Source organism: Chaetodon trifascialis, chromosome 1 (genome assembly GCF_039877785.1).
Source record: "Chaetodon trifascialis isolate fChaTrf1 chromosome 1, fChaTrf1.hap1, whole genome shotgun sequence".
NCBI classification, from domain to species: Eukaryota; Metazoa; Chordata; class Actinopteri; order Chaetodontiformes; family Chaetodontidae; genus Chaetodon; species Chaetodon trifascialis.
The window spans coordinates 2,562,853-2,575,002 of NC_092056.1; the positions used below are offsets into that span (position 1 = coordinate 2,562,853).

At 43.3% G+C, this 12,150-nt stretch overlaps 2 protein-coding genes across 5 annotated transcripts; one reads left to right on the forward strand and one right to left on the reverse strand.

The window, feature by feature from the left end:
* Positions 1 to 201: 201 nt before the first annotated feature.
* On the forward strand, positions 202 to 4,129 carry cdkn2aip (CDKN2A interacting protein). Of its 4 annotated transcripts, none has more exons than XM_070958504.1 (4): positions 202 to 253; positions 665 to 914; positions 1,006 to 1,130; positions 2,092 to 4,129. In XM_070958504.1, exons 2-4 carry the CDS (start codon positions 667 to 669, stop codon positions 2,679 to 2,681), a joined length of 963 nt encoding a protein of 320 aa, XP_070814605.1. In that variant the 5' UTR covers positions 202 to 253; positions 665 to 666; the 3' UTR covers positions 2,682 to 4,129. The 4 variants fall into 4 exon arrangements, with proteins under 4 accessions (XP_070814605.1, XP_070814596.1, XP_070814613.1 ...); XM_070958495.1 differs by having other exon boundaries at positions 206 to 539; XM_070958512.1 differs by having other exon boundaries at positions 206 to 388.
* Positions 4,130 to 10,052: 5,923 nt separating this feature from the next.
* cart3 (cocaine- and amphetamine-regulated transcript 3) lies at positions 10,053 to 11,585 on the reverse strand. Its single transcript, XM_070960528.1, has 3 exons — positions 11,248 to 11,585; positions 10,751 to 10,834; positions 10,053 to 10,654 (listed from the first exon to the last, which is right to left on the reverse strand). Exons 1-3 carry the CDS (start codon positions 11,425 to 11,427, stop codon positions 10,547 to 10,549), a joined length of 372 nt encoding a protein of 123 aa, XP_070816629.1. The 5' UTR covers positions 11,428 to 11,585; the 3' UTR covers positions 10,053 to 10,546.
* Between the last annotated feature and the right edge of the window lie 565 nt (positions 11,586 to 12,150).

The window sequence follows — 12,150 nt, forward strand, 5'->3', positions numbered from 1 at the left end:
GTCGTGTTCGCTTGTCGTTTTATGACCATTATTCGTCTGTTGGGTGATTAAAGATGACAACAAGTCACCTTTGTTGCTTCAGGTCCTAAATGAGCTCTGCGAGACATGTAAATAAAAGCAAGCGTCGCAACCTATGGCTAGCACTGCGCTACTGGGAAATGTAGTTCCTTCCGCTAAAAGGCAGCGTCGTCCGTCTTGCGTCATCATTCGGTCATGTAGCTAGCTAGGAACACCTCGCAACGGAGAGAGTTTGGTATGTCGTAGTTACTAGCTAGTTAAATTGATTACTTCACACGATTGTTTAAGCCAAGGATATCACGTTACTCGATTTGTTTTCTAAGCTGGGTAACATTATATTCTTATCAGCGTGGATTCAAGCAGAGCTGTTGTGAGTCGGCTAGTCGTTTGTGTTAACGTTAATTGCTACATGCAGTTTGTCAGTGGCACTCAGGGAAACAGTAACTGTTATCTTAACTACGCCATTATCAGCCAAGTTAGCAGCGAAGCACCAGTTGTATGCCGTCTAAAAACGCCAACTAGTAGGTACACGGCTATATCAAGTTAGATGTTATTAGTACAGTTAGCGTGTTTCAAGCTAGCTAATCTAACTTAGGTACCACTAACGTGTGTTCGATGCTTCTTATGTACTGTGTTTGTTTTGCAGGGATGGCGGGGGAGAGGAGCGGAGAGGACATAGTTTCAGAATACCTGGGCCAGAACCCGCAGCTGGCCCAATGGGTCGACACTTTGAGGGGCTACTGTGAGACCAACAAACAGTGGTTAGCTCGGAGAGAGTTCATCCTGAGGAACATGGAGGCTTTCCCCACGGTGGAGCCAGGAGTCCCCAGCAGCAGTCTGGACAGGCTGCTGTCTCTGTCCATGGTGTGGGCCAATCACGTTTTCCTCGGCTGCAGGTAGGAAACACCTACAGAGCAGAATGACGATCCCAGGAAACTAAGATCAAGGCGCACAGATGGTGAGTCCATTTGTCTCTTCATCCCTCAGCTATCCACAGGCGGTAATGGACAAGATCAAGGAGATGAGTGAGGGGATGGTTGTGGAAGACGCCCCCGTTCACAAAACAACAATGGACGGAGCCCTGGCCAAAGGAAAGCGGAGTGCCACGGCTGGTAAGACGATGCACATTTTAAAGAAAGCAGACTACTGCAGTTAGTGTTTGATGAGGATGAATTGTTTGAGTTAACCAGTGACATTTATGGACACGTTCACTAAGTACACACAGTTTTCACACTGTCATTATTCTCTCATTTTAGCTTGTTGGGATACACAGAGGCAGGAAAATCATGAGAAATGGCACTGTAAATACCTTTGTACTCAACACTGGTTTTGCACTGAATTTCATTACTTTGATTATTTCTTATACTTTGTTTCCCCTTATATTTAAATGTGGGTTGACAAAATATTAGAAGCACATTTCAACACGATACCGTGCAGAACCACTGCGAGATAAAGTTACAATAGAGTCAACAAACGCTTCTCAGCCAACAAAAACTGAAATGAAGACAGAGGTGGTCATCCACAACATGGTGTCATCTTACTGATGTTTTGTGTTTGCTTTAAGAGATATGTGTGTATATTTAATATAGCTTATCCCTAATTATTTATAACACTGAATACCTCCTTACAATACAGGACAACCTGCAGTACACAGGATTAGCTTTTTTGTATTATTGATAATTGTATTTTGTTTGCAAATATTCAAACGTGATGTGATGAAGACAACTTCATCACATCATTTGTTTAATTTAGTTTACATGTCGTCTTTTTGACATTCAGACATAAGAAGTGCTGTTTTGTTGATCACCCTCTTGATTAGTCTACATAAACAATGAGTATTTGTAAGGTGTGAGTAAATTAGACGGCGGGACGGACTCACTGCGTCTCCATAGCTCGTTATGGACACCAACATGTTCCAGTGCTATTTTCTGTTCTAGCAGGGTTTCGGTATTATTACCTACATGCTCTTTTTTCCTCCACACACCCACACCCGAGGCTGCAGTCTGTTTCCTCATTAAATGCCCTTTCTTTGTGCAGTCCTCACTGTCCTGCCTGTTGTGTCATGTCTTCCAGAGGGCGATGCTGACAGCTGTGTGAAAAGAGCCAAATGTGGACCTAATGAGCTCGACGGTCGACCTGCTGGGAGGACCACGACGCGGCCCCTGGGTCAGAAATCAGGACCTCCTCCACAGGCTCCAGCAGAGCACCAGCCCTTCTTTAACCGCCTCTACAAGGCGGTGGCCTGGAAGTTGGTGTCAGCAGGGGGCTTCGGTCCCAACTTGGACCATTTTGAGATACTTCGTAGCTGTGTGGAGTCGTGTAAACAGACCCTGGCCTGTGTGTTTGTGCCACTGAAGGACATTACGGGCCTCCCCGCGGGTCGCACTCAGAAGGAAGGCCACGTGTGCGAGATCCGCTGTCAGACTGTTTACATGGGGACAGGATACGGGCGCGATGAGTCCGCCGCCAAAGCCATGGCTTCCAAAGAGGCCCTAAAAGTCTTTCAGGGGCGAAAAGTGACAGTAAAGATCTGCAGACGGAGGTACAAAGGCAAAGACGTGGAGGATTTGATGCTGTTGGACGAACAGCCTCGGAGTCAGGGCTTTCCTCCTGCACTCAGCTACCCTTTTCAGGACGAGCAGCTGGAAGACGCGTCTTCGTAGAGCCGACAGCTTGTGACATTCGGCCCGCTGTGATGCCTGTCGGGAGCGCAGAGAAGTGACGGTTACTTAATGGAGCTACTGAAGAAATTCAAGGCCGTGTCGGGACCAGGCTGTTCTGCATCTGAACATCATAAACAGACTTCAGAATCACGATGCGTTTCCAACAATACTCACAGGCGACATTAGACGATTATCTGGGAAATATCACTAAAACAACAGGAACGAGTCTTATTCTGTATTAACAACATTTTCAACCGGTCAGTTTTACAGACAGGAAACAGTCTGACAGAGTGCGTGGAGCTGGAGCACGTGCCATCATTTAGAGGTCAAACAGCCATAAACTTCCAGGAAACAGTGTGAGAGTTAAAATCAAGGAAGGACAGAATGCCTCCTTCAGGGTGGGAGGAGAACGTGTGGCTTTATGTTGGTGTGATTATTTGTCCCAGCAAAGTGAAAAAAAATCTTTCGGCCATGACGTGTTTATTCCTCCCCTCTGTTCGTTCCTGTGTGACAGGTTTTATTCTGGGGGGGGTAACGAGTGGAAGTGGGTGCAGTCACACCCACAGTTTGTTTGATTTTCTCGATAACCTGACTTTGCTTTTCTTTTGCTTACAAGGGAAATAAAAGAAATGTGGACAAACCAGAAAGTTTTCTCTCGACGGTTTTGAGTTTGGCAGCTGGATGCAGTTAAAACTAACAGAAATATGACTGTCTTTTAGTCTGAGTGTGAAGTATTGTATAAATCCAGACATTATTTTGATATTTCAGTTTTTTCAACCATAAGCGACTGTTGGATGTCAGATATCAATTATTTTTCTAACTGTTCCCATTAACCTTTGCAGTTTCTAACGACCCACACTTTAGTTGTTCTGGAGCAGGACTGTTTAATTCTCATTTTTCTTGTTTATCCAGAAAAAATTAAGCAGTAAAATCTCGTCCTGCTGCAGACATGGTTGGTGTGATGATGACTGGAGGTGTTCAGAGGAGCTCCAGTCAGGAGTTCAGCTGTAAGGAAGTTTTTTCTTACAGTTTGCAGGATATTTAAGGAAAATCAAGGTGTATTTCACACGTTTGGGCTTTTGTGTTCTTCTCAAATACTTCGCCAACCACAGTACCTGTGAGACTGTACACAGAAGTACTGATGGCTTGTGTTTTCTTTCACTTTTTAATCTCACGGACTAAAAACCACTGAGACCCACAACATGTTGAAAGTAACGAGGCGTGGTGGTGAATAAAGTTCCTCTGAACACGGTTAGATCCAGTGTGTACAGCTGTGATGTGTTTGAGGGTAACGTGCTGCTGTGATGTGCTTTTTTAGGTTGTTTTTTCACTCTGGCTTGAAGGTGAACAGGGTTGCATTGAAGTGTGTGTCCACACTGCTCCATGTCTCTGTATGTTTACACCAGTCGTCCTGTTTCTATATTTTTTAATAAACATAATTTAACTGAGTAACATTAATTTGGTTTCTGCCTGCTGAAAACAGCATTTTCACAGCAGCGTGATGCTTGTGTGCAGCCGCCCTTTGAAGACAGACGATAATAGCATCACCAACGTAACGACCTGATGTCACACGGGGAAACGTTGTGCCACAAGCCGTGATCCTTGAAGTGATCCGCGTTGAACGGTGTCACATCCTGCCTCTCATTTATGGTAATTGGCGAGTTCAGGCACAACTGAGATGTCTGACCCAGATCCTCATTAGAGACGGTTAAATAGACGCGAGCTGAGCCAATCAGATAATTAGAAACTCTCAGCGATTTGAGCGACATTCATGCTTGACCTCCCCTCACAGCTGAAACGGAGCTATTGTTGATATCAGCAGGACGCCGTCGGCCTCATCAGCGCAGCTGACCGCACCGGATTCACGTCAGTGCACTTCACTTCATTAGACAATCTGAAGTCAGGCACTGATATGATCTCTAATGGGGATGATGCTGAAAATAAGCTGCTCCACCAGCTCAGGAGGGAGGTGGAGAGACGGGAGCTCCAGCTTATTCCAGCCTCCTTATAGACCTGAAATTTGGGAACTGTAAAAAGCTTGTTCCAACTAAAGGTTGACAGTTTGCATTTCATTTCAGATTTCAGTATTCAGATCTTTACCTCAAATAAAAATAGCAATACCACAGGGTGAAAGCACTCGGTCCTGCCACTGTGGCACTTGTGTATTTTCAGTGTTTGTTATAGTTGGTCTCAGGTGTCGCCACTAGAGGGCAGCAGTGTTTATATGTGATTTTAAACTTTAAGGATGGACTGCCTGCCCTGTGGTGTGTTTGCTTGATTTTCTACATTTGAGGGGTCCAAACAGCGAAAGCCCACTGAAGGCGGACTTTGTCGGGACCAAAATGCTGGACCCCATAATGCACATGATTAAATTTTAGAGTGGAGACTTGGCTTAAAGTTAGGGTTAGTATTAATGAATGTAAGTTTATCTAATGAACCCACAAGTGAGGTAAACAAATGCGTGTGTGGTTTTGTTGTTTTATATCACAGTGGGGACGTTAAACTGATTGCACACCATGGAGACCTCCTACCACCGTGAGGGTGGATGGAGGTCCCCATGGGTCCAGACAGCTTTCTGAGGGTTAAGACTTGGTTTTAGGGTTAGGGTTAAGGTAAGGGGCTAAGGAACGCATTATGTCAGTGTAGAGTCCCCATGCTGATAGTGACTCAAACGTTTTGCTGCTGTCCTCAGTGATTATCGTGACTCTGGTTTCCATCAGGATGCCATCAGGAAGTGGACCACCACAGTGAAGTAATGAGAACTTTAAGTACCACAAGATCCCACAAGAAACATTAAAAGTACTGCAGCAATATGTTGCCAAATCACACCCTGAATTATCAAAGTGTAGTGTAACACAAAATGTGTACTAAGTACTGTAGTACCACACTTTGAACAATGAACAACACCAGCCGCAAACGCCGAAGTACTGCAACCTCCCGTGAGTACTGCAACAATCTGAACGAATACAAACCGCCTCTTTGTGCCGTGATCTGAGGTATTTTGTCATTCTGTGTGGTGTACTGTGCTGGTATCTGTGGTACACTTTGTGGTAGCTTGTGGTATCTCATGATACCTTGTGGTACTTTGCAGTAACATGTGATGAGTTTTGGTAATCCTGATGGAACTTTGTGGTATTTTGGTACATTATGGTACATTTTGTGGTACTTTTTAAACAGTGATATTATAATTCTTTGTTGTTGTATTCTTTGTAATGTTTTGTGGTAACATGAGATGTGTTTTAGTAAACCTGGTGGAACTTTGTGGTACTTTTGGTGTTTTTTGCCACATGTTTTGGTACACTTAAAGTGACATATTGTTATTTTGTTATTTTTTGTATACATTTGTAGGACATCGTGGTTCTTTGAGGTACTTCATCCTGACCCTGTGTTTTCATATAGTAGTGGCCATTTATGGTACTTTGTTGGATAATACTTGTACTTTGTAGTAAAAGCTTATATGTTTTGTAGTGCTGGTATATTTCGGTATGTTTTGTGATACATTGCAGTACATTTTGTGGTGCGTTGTGGTTCTTCATATTCCTGCTCTTTGTGGTAGCTTGTGTTTCCTGTAGTAAATACACGCTGGTGAATTCATAGAAACACAGTTCTGCTCAGTTGAGGCTCAAGTAATTAGTGAGCCACATGGTTTTTTAACATGCTATAAATCAACTTCATGCCTTAAGCGTCGCCTGGTGTTGACGTATTGAGCCAACAACGTCGTTCTCAGAGAGCAATCTGTGTTTCACACTGTATCATTTGTCACCTGTTCTGTATCTTCATCCATCACATGTTCAATCATCCTCTTCCTCTTTCTGTCCCTTAGCTTTTCAGTGTTTACGCCACTGTTGCTATCTGTCTTTCTTTACGTCTCTGTCAAATCATCACACACAAACAAACATGTCCCGATGGCCAATTGCTGCAGCCCTGAACTGTGTCAACATGTGGACAGAAGCTTAACCACACTTGCAATCTCTACCGGAATTGGAGGCAACTCCTCGAGGAATCGATAACAAATCCTCGCTGTCTGGAGAAAGCATCGCTGCTCAGGAACTAAGATTAACAGTCTTATTGTCGGCTCAGCCACCGTCAATGTCTCTGCTCGTCCAGTAGTTTTTAATAGTGTGAGACAAATGGTTTTCTCAGTCTAAACATGTGCATTCAGTCCCTGAAGTGCATTTAAAATATGCAAAAAGGACCAAGATTGGATTACCGAGCCACATGGTTTTCTAGCAATGGTTTTCAACAGCAAAAAGATTTCTTTAAGATAAGATAAGATAGACTTTATTTGTCCCACAATGTGGGAAATTCACAAATTATCTACAGCCATAAATCTCTGAGGCTGGACTTTGAGCTAAATGCTAATGTTAGCATGTATGTCCCGCACAATGACAATGCTAACATGCTGATGTTTTGCGTGTTAGCATGCTAACATTTTGCGATCAGCAGTAAATTAGCACTTGTTTTGTGTTGGACAAATTAAGTCTTTGACCCCCTTTGCTCTTTTTCCTCGGTGTGGGATCAATAAAGTTTTATCTAATCTTATTTAACTGGATGGGTGACACTTTGACTGCAGGTGGCACTAGAGGAAAAGTCAGGAGATCCCAAAAGTCATGAAGATTCATCCTCTGGAGGTCATGAATGTCTGTCCAGACATACCTCATGTCAGTCCACCCCACAGTCGTTCATACATCCATTTTGTAAGTACCGGTCTCTGGACTTTATGTCTTCCCTATTTGTCTCAGAGACCATCCAGCGTCATGAAGTGCTTTAATGCGGACTCAGGAATGAGGAATTTCAAACTGAATTCACCTTTTTACACACAAATTTGAGCCGGCTCACTGGGCTTCTCTGAGAAGTCAGAAATTAATCAAGCATAACATTCAAGCATTAAAACTCATTTTTCTGTTCAGGAATGCAAGTAAATAACTATAATTTGGCTTATTAATCAAGAAATAATAATAATGTGCTTTACTACTTTTTCAGTTTTCTTGTAAATCAGTAAATTTGAAAATTCATGGATAACAATAATAATTATATTTTAGCATTAAAAATATCATCAAAGAGCTTCTACATATTGGTGTATTAACCATTACAGAAACATAAAAAAATGATTATGGTAATTACCTATGATGTTAATTTACGGCAGCTGTGGCATAAACCTTACTTTGGGTGGTGATCTAATAAATTTGTTAAGCGCTGTATATTTAGATATTTCAGTCTGGAGGACATTGGCGTCCATGGAGCCACAGCTCAAATCTAATTTCACCCCAGTGTGAAGGATCGTCCTCTGTGGACCATGAATGTGATCACAGCTGCCCGGCTGGTCGCTGTCAGAGAGATTTAAATGGTAAATGGCTGCTTTTATTATATGACCCTGTAATCCAAAGTGCTTCACAATGTGCCTCTCATTCACACACACACACACACACACACACACACACACACACACACTGGCCTAACCATCGGGAGCTATTTTGGGTTCTTGCCCAAGGACATGAGGACATGAGGACAGGAGGAGCTGGACATCAAACCTGAGTCCTGAGCTGCAGCCAGGAGGTTTGACAGTTTCACACATGGTCACTTAAGATGAAGTCAGTCTGTGCAAGAAGTTCTTTGTTCACATTGGAGAGAAAACTCTGAGTTTGTCCTTCATGTCTCTCAGAGTCCGTCCACCAGTCTGTGAAATATTAATGACGCTTTTCCAGGAAATAACAAGGCAAACAGGACAAAGTGTGTTGTCAGTTTGATTGACAGCACAAACCACAGTGTGCCTTTAGGTCCATGACGACGTCCCAAATGGTCACGCGCGCACACGCGCGCACACACACGCACGCACGCACACACACACACACACACACACACACACACACACACACACACACACACACGCACACGCACGCACACACACACACACACACACACACACACACACACACACACACACACACAGCCAAGCAAAGATGGACAAAGTTAACATTTTGTACTTGTTTCTTCTGCATTATTGACGCACAGAGGAAGGTTGGATAAGAGACATGTGGAATATGATGATGCTACCCAGATGCCAAAAAAAAACCCCAAAAATAAAATAAATAAATAAAAAGAAGAAGAAGAAGAAGGAAAACTGAGGAGTTTCAACTAAACTAAAATCAGTGAGGAGTCCAGAAAAATATTATATGAGGAAGGTTGAGGCAGTGATTTCGATGAGCTAATGATCCGTGATGATGGTGATTGTTTATAGAAAGAGAGTTTGGAGAGTTTGTTTATTTTCCATGTGCCACAAATGATTAAACTGCATGACAAGAAGTAAAAAACATAATGTGGGGACCCAGGGTGGACACACAGACGTGATGGGAGGAGGTTTCAGATCTGGTACTTTAGTAAAAGTTTACTGTGGTAAAAGTACAGAAAGTGCATTTTAATGTTTAATGTTTTAAATGCTCATTTTAAGACTTTATTCAATGCAGTTATAATTTAAAAACTAACCGTGTTTGGTCTTGATCTAGATGTCAGCTAAAGGAGTAAAAAGTAGCAGAAAATGGAAATAATTACAGCTGAAATGCAAGTAAATGTACTTATATTTACTATATATACACTGAAGAGTAATTCATGTTTAACCCTGGTCCATTATAAGAGAAGCTGGACCAGATTTTTAGTTGTATTTTTTAACATTAATACATTTGTAATGTTGAAAAAATATACTCCATGAACTCATGATCATGCTCGGATCAGACTAACGAACACACCTCAGCTGTGCTTTGAGATATTTTGAATGACTCTGGATGATTATTTGTGTCTGATTTTTTTTTTTTAATATCTTTAGCATTATTTTTCTCCTTTATTTTTCTTTATTTTACATTTACTAGAGAAAAATAGTTTCATTGCACCTTAAACTCAAGCTCACCGGCACATATTGAAGCTGGAGGTTTAAGTCTCCTCATCACACCTGTGTAAACTGCATGCTCAGGTCTGCACGTGTCATACAGGTGAGCTCAGACAAACTTTCCCTCTTCTTCACTGCAGGAGCAAGAGCTAAACATGTCTACCTGTGCACGTGCCGTGAATCTTTAGTGTCACGTCACCCCAAATCTGAATTCACTGGCACCTGATGAAGCTTCTCTCGTGCACGTGACGTCATCCCCGCGCTCCATTGACAGTGAACGGGAGGCTGTTGGCGCGCCGACTGCGCTCCTTCCTCTGCAGCTGTACTGAGTGTCAATGGAGCCGCCTGGGGTGTGACGTCACATCCACGTCATTGTTCAAACACTGACTGAGCTCCTGACCATCGACACAGCACGCGCGCGTTATGTAATGGAGCCAGCGCGCGCTGCTTCCCTGACGGAGCAGATGTGAAAGAAGGAGCGGCCACTCCACTGCTTTACAAAAGCAGATGATCACAGTTTATTAGTGTTACCATGAGTCACACACAAACATTCATCTGAAACAGACGAGGTCGAGGTTCGGATTTGCCCCTTCTATATTGCTGTTGACACTTCACAGCGTGCGCGTGGTCCTCAGGTGAGTTTATTGTGCATTGTGGGTCATTTCTTAGCTCCTACACATCACAACAATGATCCTGTGGGTTTCCTACAGACACAAACTGGTTCTGAATATTTACAGGAACTTTATGTTCTTTAAGGTGTTCTCACCTCCTGTCCATCACCATAACATCCTGACAGAGGCTTACAGATTTTCTGTGATATAATATACTTTCAAATATATGCTTATCATAGAAGTAGTTCTTTATAGGAAGGGTCGGGCGGTCACCGCACCTGCTCCCCGGCTGTATCATAAAAAATATGACAGTACATACAAAGGAATCGAGTGACAGTTTTTTTTCTCCCCATATCATTCACATCCGGCGAGGCTCATAAGCACTTCAGCAGGAAAAAGTTGCAGAAAGCTCCCCGGGGACAGTCGCACATCTTTCCGATCCGAGCGCCTTTCCTCACGGCGCACTGCTCCCCGACATCACACTGAGAGAGAAGCAGAAGAGCAGAGCTTTCATTCATTTCTCCCCGCTGCCACATGCAGCCATCAGTGCAACGTGTTTCAGAGTGAGGCTACCGTACCGTTGGGACTTGGCCAAATTTCTTTTCCCATAGAGGCAGCCGCTTAGCCTGCAGCTTTTCAAGAACTTCTTGGAGAGCTCCGAGCTGCCGGGAAGCGGATGAAGAAGAGCGAGTTTAAAGAATGGAAAATAATGTCACACAGGAGCTGATCAACGGAACTGCAACATGATTCTGCAAATAAAATAAATGCGTTTGCAAAAAGGCTATATGATGATAAATAGACAGTTTGTTTAAAAGGACGCAAACCGATGAGATAAACATATTTTGCACAGAAGAGACAGAAGTTAGATGACAGAGAAAATCTTAAATTCATGCATTTCTGCATTGAATTTGATTTATTCTCCACTGGTCACAGACTTGAGTTCAATGATCACATTTAGTCTTCAACACATTTCACACCAACATGCAATAGATAAATAAAAAACAATAATAATAATAATAATGTAAAACAATGAAACTTCTTGTGGTTGCTGCATGCCCGCAGATGTCAGTCTTACCAGCTGCTTCTCGCTGGTCAGGTTCGGACCTTTTGGGTAGAAGTCCCGCAGGGCTCTGGGGCTCAGCTCCTCCTCGGACTCGGCGTCCAGCACTTGGGCTTGGACGTTGGAGAGCAGCAGTGCGCAGAGGAGCGCCCCGCTGAGCAGCCTGGAGCTCCGCATGGTCCCGGTGCGCGGCATCGTGTGGCCCTTTCCCCGTCTCAAATAGTCGCTCCCCCGCGCCAAACACCTTTTTATCTGACTCCTGCCATCTGCTCGCTCCACCTTATCCTTTGATTTTTTCTTTTTGTCATGCGTAACAGCCGCCTTGGGTGAGTCATCCCGTAAAAGTTGCTGGGCAAAATATGCCTCAAAAAGTCAACAACAACAGCAGCGCGGCGAGGGGTCGTTACTCACAAAGAAATGGATTAGATTACTCGTTACTTCGGAGGGTTTAAAACTGATGACGTCATTTCTCTTAAGTTTGTTCAGCAGTGAGGCTGTGGGCTGATTGCAGTTTGGCGTTTGTGGCTGTCAGGTGAATTTTTATTGATTGCAGGCACTTTAATGCAAATCTCTGTTGGATTTGTGGACACAAGGAATCAGTTTCACTTTAAATAAGAGCAATGATGCGCTTCAGTCACCCAGTAAGTCTGAGCTTCATTTAGTATTCCATGTGGATCAGCAGGAACTTACAATACATTACCTTTCCATTATTACCTCAGACTGGCATTTGCAGCCTCTGCTGCATTTAAACTTGGTGACTCAGTCAGTTCTTTCTGCTGTAAATGATCAAGAAAACCAAACAGGGCCGCCTTGTTATTCTTTATTCCGTCAAACCAAAGCAGGCTGCTGTGGTTTAAAGTGACTTCAAGGATTTTACAGCTTTTTCTCTTTGAAAGTTGTTTTAACTTGCAGACTTCA